Here is a 15,359-nt window from a genome sequence, read left to right as displayed (position 1 = left end):
TACGAGAGAGATAACGATTGTAGCGGTAAATGAACGAACTAGCGATTACTGATTTTACAGTAAAATTTACTGATTTTACAGTGAATTTTATTTTAACTGACCATAACCAGTGAGATATAAGATAAAATAACAAAAAAAATAAGCGTTTCCACTGAAGATCAGTAAAATACTGACTGATTCTCAGTGAAATCTTATTTTACTGTTTAAATTAGTAATATTTTCACTGATTCATTTTTAGAGAGTAGGCGGTAAAGATGTCGAGAGAGGCGAAGAGCAAATAACCAAAGGAATAATCACAGCCGTATTTCGTCCAAAGTAGATCTCTGGGACTGGAGATCGTTGTCGGAGAATGGCGTTATGGCATTATGGTGATTTCCTTGGTTCGGCACGGTGTAGCCCGCGGATTAAACGCACGTCGCTTTATATCCGAGAACGACGTCGGGCGTTTTGCTGCAGGATGGACGATCGAAATGATGCACGGAGCTGTTCCTTTCTATGATCGCGCTACATCTCGCGAGACTATCCTGTCGATTGTTGTCGAACGCGTTGTTGACGCTACTGCGGAAGTCTCTGGGCGACAAGGATCTTCCCAGAGTCTCGATCTTGTCGACATTGCTCACGCTCAATCGCCGATCCCGTTGCAGATTCCTATTGGACGACGGATCCTCGTACCTCTCTAGGAAGTTGCACACGCTGACGCGTCTCTCCCGCAGCAGGGACTTGCCGGACGGGAACGTGGGCCTTGCCAGAACGTCCGTCCTGTCAAAGTGACAGATGCTGTTGCCGCGATCGCGCTGCAGCGGCCTCGCCAGAACGTCCGTCCGGTCGAACTGACAGATACTCATGCCGCGTTCCCGTTGTACCGTCGGCCTCGCCAGAACGTCCATGCGGTCGAACTGATAAACGCTGGGTCGACGATCGCGTTGCAACAGTCGCGACGTCTCGCCGATGGATCTGAGAGTCCTCAGAGTGTCCCCGTCGCGCTCTTCTTCATCTGCGACCTCCGCATGTACCAATGACTGCAGATCGAACGCGCTCTTGGCTCGTCTAGGTGTCTCCTGGCTGGACAACAGTAGCGACGCGCTCGAACCCACGAACACGCTGTTTTGCCGCAGCCTGGCAACCGGTCCATCCGCCGAAACGTAGCTTATCGGATGCTCCAGACAATGGATATTGAACTTCGAGTAGCTCCGATGCTGCGAACAAAATCCCGTCCGAATCCTGACTGTCGCGATCTTATTTAGGTGCCTTACGATGTACGTTATTTGTATTCACACACTGAGAAAAAGATCTGGTTGCATTAATTAGAATTCTGGTAGATTCAACCAGTATGTCTGTTGGAAAATGAATGAACCAGAATTCTTGTAGGAATTATCAAATGAATTTGATTAATTTTTTCCTGTTAAATTTACCAAATTTTCTGGTTAATAATACTAAACTCCCCAGCACCAAGTCGTCTAAAATTTTTGCATCTAATCTCAAAAGTCTGTTTAATATTATGAATTCCAGCAAGATTATTGGCTAAATTCAATCCAGATTATTGAATAAATTATTTTAAATTCAGTTTGTTAAAAATTAAACTGATAAACAGTGATGCAAGAAGAGGATGCAGCTCAAACACACACAATCAGAAAGCTAGCGTCCTCTTTGTGGCACTACTGCTCGTAAGAGAAAAAAATATATTTTGGATTTAATGTTAATACTAGTTCTTTATATATATTTTATGGCAAATATTGAATTCAAGTTAAGTTAAGAGTGGCTTGCCGGCTAGCGGCAAGCAAAGAAATTAATGTAACAAGAAATTTTATAGATCCAATCAGAAAATATTAACCAAATCCTTATAGTAAAATCTATTAAACGTTCTAGTTATAAAAAATCGAGTCTTATCATAATAACTAGAAATTCTTGTTTGATTTAACCAAAATGCCTTTAATCATATACGTCTTGTTGGTACAGTCAAACGATTTTTCTCAGTGTAGACTCAATCTAATTGTCCTTCTATTCTCTTTAACGTGTTTTAAAATTCTTATGGAATTTTAACGATCGATTTCTCGCTCTAACTGTTTTTTAATAATCAAGATATGTTAACTGTAAAGTCAAGTATAAATTATACACTGAGAAAAAAATCTGGTCGCATTAATTAGAATTCTGGTAGATTCAACCAGTATGTCTGTTGGAAAATGAACGAACCAGAATTCTTGTAAGAATTATCAGATGAATTTGATTAATTTTTTCCTGTTAAATTTACCAAATTTTCTGGTTAATAATACTAAACTCCCCAGCACTAAGTCATCTAAAATTTTTCCCATCTAATCTCAAAAATCTGTTTAATATTATGAATTTCAACAAGATTATTGGATAAATTCAATCCAGATTATTGAATAAATTATTTTAAATTCAGTTTGTTAGAAATTAAACTGATAAACAGTGATGCAAGAAGAGGATGCAGCTCAAACATACACAATCAGAGAGCTAGCGTCCTCTTTGTGGCACTACTGCTCGTAAGAGAAAAAATATATTTTGGATTTAATGTTAATACTAGTTCTTTATATATATTTTATGGCAAATATTGAATTCAAGTTAAGTTAAGAGTGGCTTGCCGGCTAGCGGCAAGCAAAGAAATTAATGTAACAAGAAATTTTATAGATCCAATCAGAAAATATTAACCAAATCCTTATAGTAAAATCTATTAAACGTTCTAGTTATAAAAAATCGAGTCTTATCATAATAACTAGAAATTCTTGTTTGATTTAACCAAAATGCCTTTAATCATATACGTCTTGTTGGTACAGTCAAACGATTTTTCTCAGTGTAGACTGACTCTAATTGTCCTTCTATTCTCTTTAACGTGTTTTAAAATTCTTATGGAATTTTAACGATCGATTTCTCGCTCTAACTGTTTTTTAATAATCAAGATATGTTAACTGTAAAGTCAAGTATAAATTATACACTGAGAAAAAAATCTGGTCGCATTAATTAGAATTCTGGTAGATTCAACCAGTATGTCTGTTGGAAAATGAACGAACCAGAATTCTTGTAAGAATTATCAGATGAATTTGATTAATTTTTTCCTGTTAAATTTACCAAATTTTCTGGTTAATAATACTAAACTCCCCAGCACTAAGTCATCTAAAATTTTTCCCATCTAATCTCAAAAATCTGTTTAATATTATGAATTTCAACAAGATTATTGGCTAAATTCAATCCAGATTATTGAATAAATTATTTTAAATTCAGTTTGTTAAAAATTAAACTGATAAACAGTGATGCAAGAAGAGGATGCAGCTCAAACATACACATTCAGAGAGCTAGCGTCCTCTTTGTGGCACTACTGCTCGTAAGAGAAAAAATATATTTTGGATTTAATGTTAATACTAGTTCTTTATATATATTTTATGGCAAATATTGAATTCAAGTTAAGTTAAGAGTGGCTTGCCGCCTAGCGGCAAGCAAAGAAATTAATGTAACAAGAAATTTTATAGATCCAATCAGAAAATATTAACCAAATCCTTATAGTAAAATCTATTAAACGTTCTAGTTATAAAAAATCGAGTCTTATCATAATAACTAGAAATTCTTGTTTGATTTAACCAAAATGCCTTTAATCATATACGTCTTGTTGTTTCAATCAAACGATTTTTCTCAGTGTAGCGAGTTATATTTAGAGCATGAGAGAACAACCTGATGAGAATGCAATGCAATATTAGAATTTTTATCACAAATAATTTCAAAAAACTTGTAATTTTGATTTGTTAAAGTCACTATCATACCATCTGATAATTTGTTCTCTTGAATTGAATGTCAGTAAAAATATCATACTGGGATTAAAGCAGTGACAAGATTTCACGGGAGATCAATGAAAATATCACTAATGACTCTTTGCTTTCTTGTCATATATTTCACCTTGAAAACTCACCTATTATCACTAATTGATTTTTTCCATTGAGATTTTCATGAGTTATACTTACAATTAAAACCGTTTCTGATCTCAATGATGATACATTTTAATTTTATTTAAAAAAAGAGATGCCAAATTAATGATGCGGCAACGAAAATATCGTCGATGATTAAAAAGCGAACCAAAAAAGTTAAAAAACTAAACTATTGTAGATATTGCAATTAAATGGTTAAATGCCATAACTAAGATTTGTAATTATATTGAACCAAGCAAGATTACTTGTAAACTCGAAACTCATATTTTTCTTATTTGAATAGCATATTAAAAATAATAGGCGTCTTATTCTAATAATCATTTTTTTCAAATGATTCCTACGTATGTCCATAGCCATAGTTGGCGAAACGGACCGGTGATATTCCCGTAGAGGTGATATTCTCATATCTGGATCAGGAATGTGTATAGCGAATTACACACGGCTGGATTTGTCCCTCGGTGAAAATGTATTGGGCGGATGTGACCCGGAGTACGTGCGGGTACATGTACCGGACGCGTTGACACGATTTTCAAGCAGACGCGGTGCACATCTATTTAACGATCGTGACAGTATTGTTGTGATAACAAGAGGAATTTAGCCTGGTGTCTAACATCGTGATGAATATTACTTCATAAATAAGACAAGACTGTCTCCCGAAATGCCCGACAAAGGGAACCCAAACTTGAACATGCAACATCAAGACCTAAATGAGTTAATGTCATCCTTTTGAATTTTATTATAAACGCTCAAGGAAAAGAGATTGCTTTACAGGATATTTTCCTCGAGGGATGCAAATAGGATGACTCAAGGGTTCGGATTTGCGTTATCGCTCCATGGAGGAAACTCGCTCGACTATGCAGCTCAACCGGAAACTCTTGTATGCAACGTGAGTATGTTATTTCAGAGGCTGCGTAAGTCGGTATCGCGTCGCGTTTTATAAGAGAGAGGCACTGCATCTTCCTAGATTACGGGACGGTGTCCCAAGATCGTTGAGGAAGCAAGGATGATGCCGCATTTACATGTATTATGCAAAAGCGGATGGAAGCTTTGCGATACTCCAGTCAATTTAAGATATTCTGCCTTCGAAGTAATTTAATGCAGGGCGTATGTTAAATAAACAAAATTAAATAGGTTGATAAATTGATAAAATAGTCATATTGTAACGACGAAAGTATTCTTAAATTAAATCAGTAAAAATGTCACTTAAAGCACACACAAATCAGTGAGTATTTCACTTGAATTTTGAATAAAACATTTACACGTCACAATCCTCCATTATATATTTCATTGACTACGACAGAGATTTCGCTGGAAAATAATAATTGTGCATAGTTTTGCAAGCATAGTTTTTTTTTTATTTTTTCTATTTATTTTTGATTGTTATTTTTTCAAAAAACTTTAACACATAAATATCTGAAATGAAATGAATGTATAATTAGTATTCAAATTAAGAATCATATACATAGAGAGAGAGAGAGAGAGAGAGAGAGAGAGAGAGAGAGAGAGAGAGAGAGAGAGAGAGAGAGAGAGAGAGAGAGAGAGATAAATAGAAAAAATAAATAAATATTCTTTTTTATGAAAAAAAAAATAAGCTTTGTTGTCTTCAAAACAACTGTTTTTTTCTTTTATCCTATATTTATTTAACATCTTTGGAGTTTATATTAAAAATTGATTTATCAATATTTTCAATGTGTTTTAGATAATAAATCTGAATTTCCATTATTTTAAATATAGATTGCATTAAAATTGGCTATTATTAGGCTATAATTTTTATTTTTAATGTGATAATTAATTCTGTTAACAAAATCAAAATTGCACATGACAAGAGTATTTGTTGCAAAAGTCTCATTAATCCATTACAATTATTTTTTAAAGAACAGATAAATTATAAATTTAAGAATTTTAATTTTTTATTGTGTTAATAAACAAATATAAATAAAAATATTATATTGAAAACAAATAATTAAAGAAAAAGATTTTCAACTAGAAAAAACATTTTTTTATATCTCTACATATTATTTTTTTTATTTGTAGATGTGATAAATCCATTGATATCTGTATAGATAGACTATAGTTATATACTTTATTATAACATTAAAAAGATATAATAAATTATTATAAATAATAAAGTATAATAAATTAATATAAATAATAAAGTATAATAAATTAATATAAATAATAAAGTAATAATAATAGTATCTATAATAAATATAATCTATAGTAAATATAATCTTTTGCACATTTTTATACATTTGTTTAGTTTTGCGAAACAACAGAAAATGCCTTCTAACTGATATTTAAAATATATATAAAATTATTTACGTGGTGTTAAAGGGATTTTCTCTAAATAAACACTTTTTAAACATTTCTGTGAAGGTCTGATTGAGAATCGGTAACGTCAATGGAATCGTCATGTAATATCAAGTTGTGCCTAATATCGAACGTTGATGAAATTAACTGAAGTTCATGTATTCCTCCCTTACCACATTTATCAGTTACTCCTCTCAAAAGGCTCCGTCTATCTATTCAGATGTTAATGGATAAATTCACAAAAACAAATAACATCAAGAAAACAAATAAGCTTCAAACTCAAATATTTCTTTAATAGAACATATAACCATAACTTATTTCATATATATTGTGATTGATATGCATAAAGAATAAAATATACACACATACATATTTTAAAATATCATCGATTGAAACAGATACTATCTCTAACTGATTTGTTTCTTTCAGTGAAATTTCCCTAATTTAGTGCTACACTAAAATTTCTCGCTAAGCAGTGTTACACTTAAAATTGAGACCATAACTTATCCATTAACTCTCTAAAAATGAATCAGTGAAAATATCACTAATTTAAACAGTAACATAAGATTTCACTGAGAATCAATCAGTATTTTACTGATCTTCAGTGGAAACGCTTATTTTTTTGTTATTTTATCTTATATCTCACTGATTATGGTCAGTTAAAATAAAATTCACTGTAAAATCAGTAAATTTTACTGTAAAATCAGTAATCGCTAGTTCGTTCATTTACCGCTACAATCGTTATCTCTCTCGTATTTAAGTTATAAGTCTCGTATTTTAGTTATAAGAATTATATAAAGTTTGCAAAGAGCGATATTTAAAATTAGAAGTATTACTTCGATTTAATTTCTGATACAAGCACAATAGAGAGGCTTCAGATATTAAATCGATCTTTATAAGTCAAATAAATGTCTGGCGACTTAATGAAAATTATTTGTTCGTTATCTATTTAAAATAACAAGTTCAATATGCATGTAATATAAAAAAAATAAAATTTTTAATATAATAAATATTTAGTAAATATAAATAAAATTTTTAATTTTATATGAAATAGACAGAGAGATGAATTATAGTTAAATATTACTGACAATAACGAAAGAAATATTACTGATATTGAGAAATATTACTGATTGAAACAGTCAAAATTATTAATTGATTCTTTCAATAAAATATCACTGATTTACAGTTCTGTACTTATAACTGCTGTAATCAGTGACTATTTATTGTTTTTTAGTGATAATACATTGATTCACTTTTAGAGAGTACTTTTTCAGTGATAATATACTGATTTCATTTAAGAGAGTATATCGAGACGTATTTAAGATTTCATTTCAATCTAATGTTTCAATTAACGAAGAAGAATTTTTTTTTCCAATGATATAAATTATATTCTCATCCGTAGAGGAACGATTCGTTGAAACTAATTACTCAAATTCCGATCGATGGAATCCTCACGAGCCTAATTATCGGGAAATGTTCGACGAGATACCCAGATTCGGCAATGAAATGCCAAACACATCGGAAGGCCGTTAAATATCTTCTTCAATTTATGTGGGACAGGCCATCTGTCATTAACTTCGCGCGTGATTTTCGTTCATTCTGCTATTCATGGCAGGAACATACGGAATACCTGAATTATTGCATAATCGTGTCATTTATTGCAGCGACGCGTCGGAATAAAATGCACAAATCCCTCTTCGATTATATTTATGATTTTATATTTATAATTTATTTTATCGGCCTTTTTAAATCCCATTCAATAATACAATATTAAATTTAACAGAAAAATATTTGCGCGAAATGGATTTGCTTGTACGAAAATCATAGCGAGTTAAAGCCTGTTAGGACTTATTACACGCAGCTTTCTCATCAATCATAAATAAAAGCAATATCGCTTAATGCGATAATCTGCATCAGGTTGCAGAGCTGAAAGCGCATCGGGATAATATTTTCGAAATGAAAGATCGTATACATATATGTATACATATAGCGCGACACTATATTAGTGCTTTGATAGAATGACATAAGTGTACATCCCTCGCTGAGAATGACAAATTGCACGTTTCATGCGCAGGCGTATATAGCGTATTGCTTCATTATACAGACGCTGTCTTGAATATTGCATGTAATATCGTAACCTACCATTATTCGCAACATGATTCGCGCACGAGTCCAAAGACCTGGACTTGATCGAATGTTGTTTAGACGGATTCAATTTTAAACTCTACTCTTCGAGACACGTTTAAAAATTGATAAAATATTAATTTATCGTACAAGTACGTGCATAAGTATTAGGGTTGCACAAAACCCAAGACAAGACAATATTTGTAGAAATATTGTATTGGTATTGAAAATTTTCAAAAATTTAATTTATTAACAATTTTTTATCTAATATTAAAAAATTATTTAAATAATATTTAACATAATTTTTGTGATATAATTTGAAATAATTATTATTATTGTATTATATTTTAATTATAATTATTACTATGTAATCAATATAAATGCCGTCTGTTTACATAAAAAAACATTTACTGTTTCATGGAAAACAGAAATTAATAACTATTTACAGGCTCCAAGGGATTGTGCAGATATAAACATTTTAGAGTAGTAAAAAACAACAGGTTCATATTTATTCCATCATATTTATCCCACATTGTCAAAAATGGCTCGAAACATTTTAAGTGAAAATGCTCTTTAATGTCTAAAATTTGCGAGTTTGATTTCTAATTTATAAAAATGTTATATTGTATTAATACTAAATGTTTTTAAATTTAATATAAATATAATATAAATGTTTTTATTGAATAAAATTTTTTAAAATTCGTATATATTGATTTTTTTTGTTTTTCATTTACAAATATAAATATTTTAATTTTTTTGAGAACCAATAATCTTGACAAGACTAATAATCTTAACAGTCTTAGTCTTGGTATTATCTTGATAACTAATTAAAAATCTTGTCTTGATCTTGTCTTGAAATTCAAGACAAGACAAGACAATATCAAGACTAATCTTGGTATCTCGTGCAATCCTAATAAATATTTGTCGATGATAACATAAATTGTTACACTCTGATAATTCCAAGATCCACGAATCTACAAGCGTGTGAATGAATCCGTGGGATTTATGGATGTATTCCGAAGTTTGCTTTGATTGAGATGAAGATATTCATTTGCGTAGCATGGAATATGTATGACAAATGGTCGTCCGAGGTGTTAATATGCCAGTCTATGTGTATGCGACACGAGGTTGCCTCTAGAGCCTCTGGCGGATTGTAATGCCTCGAAAGCTCCCCGAGTACACTCGAACAATTTAGAGAGAACAATAGTAAATCCCATTGCACACATCCTGATATCGCTAACGAGCTATCAATTTTCCCTTTAAGATTATCGAATCGAATATCTCCGAAAGTCTCTCGCCGAATTCTCATTTTCGGTTCAATGCCCGCAGAATGCGTGAATCATACTTCGATAATTCGTCTTGGAAACGACGATTCCGCTCGTTTTCGCCTGATAATTCGACGTCGGAGCAAAGTCTTACTAATGAAGAACATTCGGAACGATAGTTTGCAAGCCGGGAGAATCGAATCGAGTTATGAGAAGTGTGTACTTCGAGGGAAGTTTTCATTTAGTTTCATTAGAGTACCGACAATTAATTGGCTCGTGAATGACACTGGCTTCAATTTTCTATGTCAATAGTACTAATTACGCGTCATCAAGCTCACTGTTTATCGATAATTTGAATTGCATTTTTACAATTTTATCTTTTTCATCGCATATCACGTTTTACGCCAACGACAGAATTTCAATTGAATCTTTATCATACGTTTTTGTATTCACATGCTAGAAAATAAGTCTAAACCACGCATACTCGCTAATTCTTCTCGAGTTTTCCCATAAACCGATTTTAAGATATGTGATATCTCCGATTTAATAAAATCGAGGTCGACTGTTTCTGACAATGCAATCGAACGTTTCCACGATTTAATTACCATAGATGTAGAAATACATATTGGCGAACGGTGATTTCAATCTAAAAATAATTGGCTGGAATTCACGGACGCAATTGTTCGTGTAACGTTGTATATGTGCGTCTCTCTCTGTTCGTATCTTTACGAACGAAAAATTCGATGTATTATTATGTAAATATTTAATATATCCTTTACATAAAAATTCGCTCTCAAAATTATTTTACGTTTTTATTTCATATTACAATTAATTTATGCATTAAAAATGCACCATATATACGTGTAAGTATTTTATATCGAAAAATTTTACATCGAAAAATAAATCTCACATAAACAGAACAAATGGATGATGCTATTGAACGAATTTGTAATTCAGTTGACATTTAACACGGTGATCGAGATCTCGTAAACATCGAACATCCATTTTGCCGAATGTTTCCTATTCACGTCATGATTTGTATATCTCGTTGTATAGGTAAATCCAATATCGATACGGTACGAATGATGCCGCCAAAATATTCGGCGCATCCTACGCGTTTTAAAAGCCGATTCCAAACGCAATGCATTGTCCACTCGCGAAAAATTTTCACTAAACCGCGTCATATAAATCGTAGAATGTATATTGTTCATGCGACAATATAATAAAAAAATTGCATTGCAGGTTATCTGAAATTCGCAGAAAAATTGTAAATTTAATATGGATATAAATAAAAACAAGAACATAATTCAAACTCTATCCATATGTTTTCTCGTTATGATTTACGCGCAAATATATTTTATCGTGGCAATATACGGAGTGATCCACCAACTTTGTCTATTTGAAATATTTTTGCAATTTTATACTTTATAGTTTTGTTATAGGAGACATAAAGAAGAATAATTTTTAAAGAATAATTAAAGAATAATTTTTTTTAATAGAAAATAATTTTTGGAAGAATTGTATGGAGCGATACATATATTCTAAAACAGATAATTCCCGGGTAATTTAACAAAAAGAAATGAAAATAATAGTTTTTTTAGTTTAAACAATGAAATATTACATATATGTATGTTGTAAAAAATGTTTGGAATAATAATTATTTGCAACATTGTAATCTTCGGAAATCGTAATTTGCATCCATCGAGCGAGATGCCAATATCGCTCTAGAGTCACTGTATTAAAGAGCAGCATTAGGTATGAGGTCTGAATAGCTCAGTGGTCTAGAGCAGTCGCCCGAAAAAGCGAAAGACTCGGGTTCAACTCCCGATCCAGCCACTTGCACCTCACATATTTTTCTAGTCTATGAATATTATTTTCTAACAATTATTCATTGGACTGAAAAATGTACGAATGCTTTCTTCAAAGGATATGCGTCGATGTCGTTGCCACGGATGAATTCTGTCGCTCGTTGACCTCCAAATACCTCCACCCCTCCCCACATATATTCCCTATAGTTAATAGAATGGCAACTATCATTGCAAGTAACAAGATGTAAATTTTTCGATGAAATTTACTTTGATAATTACTTCCCTTCACAAGTTCCTAATTCACAAGTTCCACGCTTCTAATTTCACATTGATATTTCAATATTGGCTTCATACTTTAATATAGTTGTTAATTCTATTAATAGTATCTCCTTGTTGATGCATGAGTTCTGTGAATTCGCGCATAATTTGATTTATATGTAGAATATCTCCCTCGATTTGTTCAATTCTATCTTCTGTTTCTTCTAAGTTTAGTGGCATCGGATCGATCCAGATCCTTACGGCCAGACTATCTATCTTCTGTTTATCTATTTTTTTGAGAAATAATTCCTGCTGGAACTCGAAAATCCTTTGTTATATTCCCTATATTTTTGTTCTTGTACTTGAAGTAACCGTTGCGTTTCTTTAGCATCCTCCCCATTGAATTTTTTATATTAGTTACAGCTAAAATATGTCTCTTCATCTTCTCTGCAATTGAGCTTTGCTGCATATCAGAATATCTCTGTAGCGCATCTTTAAAATCTGTTGTGAGTTTTTCAGTTTGTAATTTTTGTTGTTTATCTGTTTCATCAATATCGTTAGTCTTGCTATGTCTTTGCTTGTTTGTGTGACTATCTAATTGATTCTTAATTGTGTTACATGTACTTTGTCTCTTAAACCTTGATTATCTTTAGTGGTTTGGATATTTTTATAAACTCTTTCTAATTTTCCGACACTGAGAAAAATCGTTTGATTGTACCAACAAGACTCCTCTGAATTCTTGCGTTATGTGTTAATTGTGTTTTCCGATAGCGAGGTGAACGTTGCCTTCTTTTTAGAAAAAATTCTCCATGCATTATCTCATACCTCTTTTTGTAAGCTGTGCTTTCTGCTTTGAATAATTTTCTCTTACTTATTGTTTGCACGATTTTAAATTTGCATTCGTTTAGAATTGTATACATGACTTTTTCTATTTTTCTACTTTTCTACTTTTCTATTTTTCTACCGCGCTCGCCCGTGTCTTATCCCGCATTGTCATCTTTATTTTTAATTTTATTTTTTACCATTTTTAACAACACCGTTCAAAACATTGAAAAGGATCTAGAAAAGATCAAAAGAGTATATATATTTATAAGTATATTTATTTATAAGTATATTTAGAAGTATATTTATAAGTATATTTATTTATAAGTATATTTAGAAGTATATTTATAAGTATATTTATAAGTATATTTTTTACATTAATTTTTAAATTAATTATTAATATATTATGTTATTATCTTAGACAATTCATTTTTTATTTGCTTCACTACGTGCTTTATTTGCTTTACTACGTGCTAACATCCTACGTCACAGTCTTTTAGCCTTCTTTCTTATTGTTTTTTATTGTTATCATATCTCTGACCATATATTTCTTTTGTTATTGTTTTTAAAACATATTGAATAACTTAAGAACTATTAATTTTGAAATGCATATACTTTAACGCTTTCTTCCTTAAAATTTTTTTACTTTATAGAATTCCATAAAAAATTGTCATTTTATTTAAAAAAATAATTTTTTTTCTTAGATCTCCATCTACAACGAAATTGCTATCATATGACGTAGAATTCGAAACCGTAAAATCCTCTAGCTTCAATATTTTCCTGTTGTTTAAAATAACAGAGATATTTTTGATAGGCAAATTTAGTAAACTCTGTATACACATTGTATATTTTTGATCGGAAGTCATAGATTTCCAAGCAAAATCTGGTCTAAAGATTCGTGTTTATGAATAATCCGCGTAAACGCGGATATCAATTGCCGTTACTAGGCAGCAACGTGGCCGATCGATTCGCGGAGATCAAGTAATCCCGGAGTGCTTTCAGTGTTAAATATCCATGCTTTTTTTATAAAAAAAATCTTCCCGTAATATACAATAAAAAAAATCATAAAATATATAGTTTAATTTCATCATACGCTATTTTCCAAAAAACTATTCAAAATATCGATGTAATTTTTTTTAAAATTTTATCGACTAGAGGACTCTAATAAACACATGTAATAAATCAAATTTAAAATCCTTTATAAGAGATTATTTGTTATTATAAGAAATTATTAATTTTTTACTTCAGTAAATGTTTAAAATAATTTTTATCAAGTTCTAAATATTTATTGGCGCGCTAATAAAATAAATGTGGCGTGTTATTAAAAAATAAAGAAAAATTCAGATTAATAAAGTTTTTAAGAACGTATAAAAATTTAACCATGTTCTATATTTTAAAATTTATTTATAATTACTTTTCTTTTACCTCTCTTACGATGGATTTAAAATTTTATTTATTACATATGTTATATAAAAGAGCTTACGATTCGATGAAATTTGAAACAAAATTTATATTTTATCGATATTTTAAATCATTCCTTAGAAAATGGTGTGTAACGAAGCTAATGGAATATCATGTATGTTTGAACGAGATTGAATGATATTATGAAACATACGTTATGATGCATTATCTGCGATTGCGATGAAAAACGTCCATTTTGGTGGAAAAAGAAAGAGAGAAAGAGAAAACATTAAAAAGATGTTTTATGAGAAACATACAGCGCATTAAATCTTTGCTTATTTTTCTGACCTTTCAATAAATCGGTGGACAGAAATGCAGTTTGGCTCGGTTCAGTAAAAAAATACTACAAGATTCAGGAATTCTCAAAATACGCGGTTGATGTCGCACGTGCGGAAATTGATGATATCGACGGATTTGAATTATTGCATCTGCATTCAATTTAGGGTCACTGCTGACGTATATAAAGTACCTTTGTGTAGAAATTCACTTAGCACCCGTTCAAGAGAAATTAATATTTTGTAGAGATAAAAATCTGACATTCTTTTTTTTGGAGAATCAATTTCTTCATTTTTTCCTTTTTATAATTGCTTCTCTTTATAAAGCGATTACGCGAAAAATTTGCGCTTCGCTTTGCGAGGACCTCAACTCTATACTGAGGGAAAAATTTTTTTAAATCAAATAAATTTGTTTTCTTGAAACTTTTACTTTAAATGGAGGAAGGAATTGTTTATTTCATTTAAGCAAAAGCATTTAATTTTAATTAAATATACATGTTATATTAAGTACATTATTTTCATTTATATATTTTTTATATTTAAATACTATTTTCGTAAAATATATACCATAATTTATTAAATTAAATATATTATTCTTTAAAATTAAAAAATTTAAAATTTTTGGGAATGCATTTTAATAAATATTTTGTAAAATTAAAATAAAAATATTTAATTAAAAAATTATATTTTTTTAAGCATATATATATTTTTAAACATATGTAAATCAATACTTAACTTAAGCAAACAGACGTTTCGAATACAAGTAAATACGTGATTAGTACCCATCGAATAAATAGCTTTCTTGAGTTAACTAAAATTTTTTTATTTCAAGATCATTTTTTCCTCAGTGTATTTATAAAAATAGCACGATCCGTAGCTTGACATAGGATCACCATAAGAATCCGATGAAAGATACGAGTGAATTTACCCTCGTTTATTTAGAGTCGATCAAAGTTTATTATCTACATGACCTAAGATGTGGGGCATAGAAAACGCGTTACTTCTCGCGTTTGTCACGTCCGCTTGCTAGCTTATTCCGTGATATACGGGACATTGTGTATGCATATTAAGTTGTAAACCTCACCCGGGAGAGAATGTGTTTCA

At 30.9% G+C, this 15,359-nt stretch overlaps 1 protein-coding gene across 1 annotated transcript in view; it reads right to left on the bottom strand.

Moving 5' to 3' along the window:
* Positions 1 to 224: 224 nt before the first annotated feature.
* Positions 225 to 15,359, bottom strand: part of LOC105248406 — a 43,370-nt gene continuing 28,235 nt past the window's right edge. The window contains exon 5 of the mRNA XM_011253168.3: positions 225 to 1,196. Coding sequence (XP_011251470.2) covers positions 405 to 1,196 — 792 coding nt within the window. The 3' untranslated portion in view covers positions 225 to 404. The remainder of the gene's footprint in view (positions 1,197 to 15,359) is intronic.

The sequence above is a fragment of the Camponotus floridanus genome, unplaced genomic scaffold, assembly GCF_003227725.1.
Source record: "Camponotus floridanus strain SB8 unplaced genomic scaffold, Cflo_v7.5 scaffold77, whole genome shotgun sequence".
NCBI lineage: Eukaryota > Metazoa > Arthropoda > Insecta > Hymenoptera > Formicidae > Camponotus > Camponotus floridanus.
The sequence above is the reverse complement of the archived record's forward strand: the minus strand, read 5'-3'. Positions and strand labels throughout refer to the sequence as shown.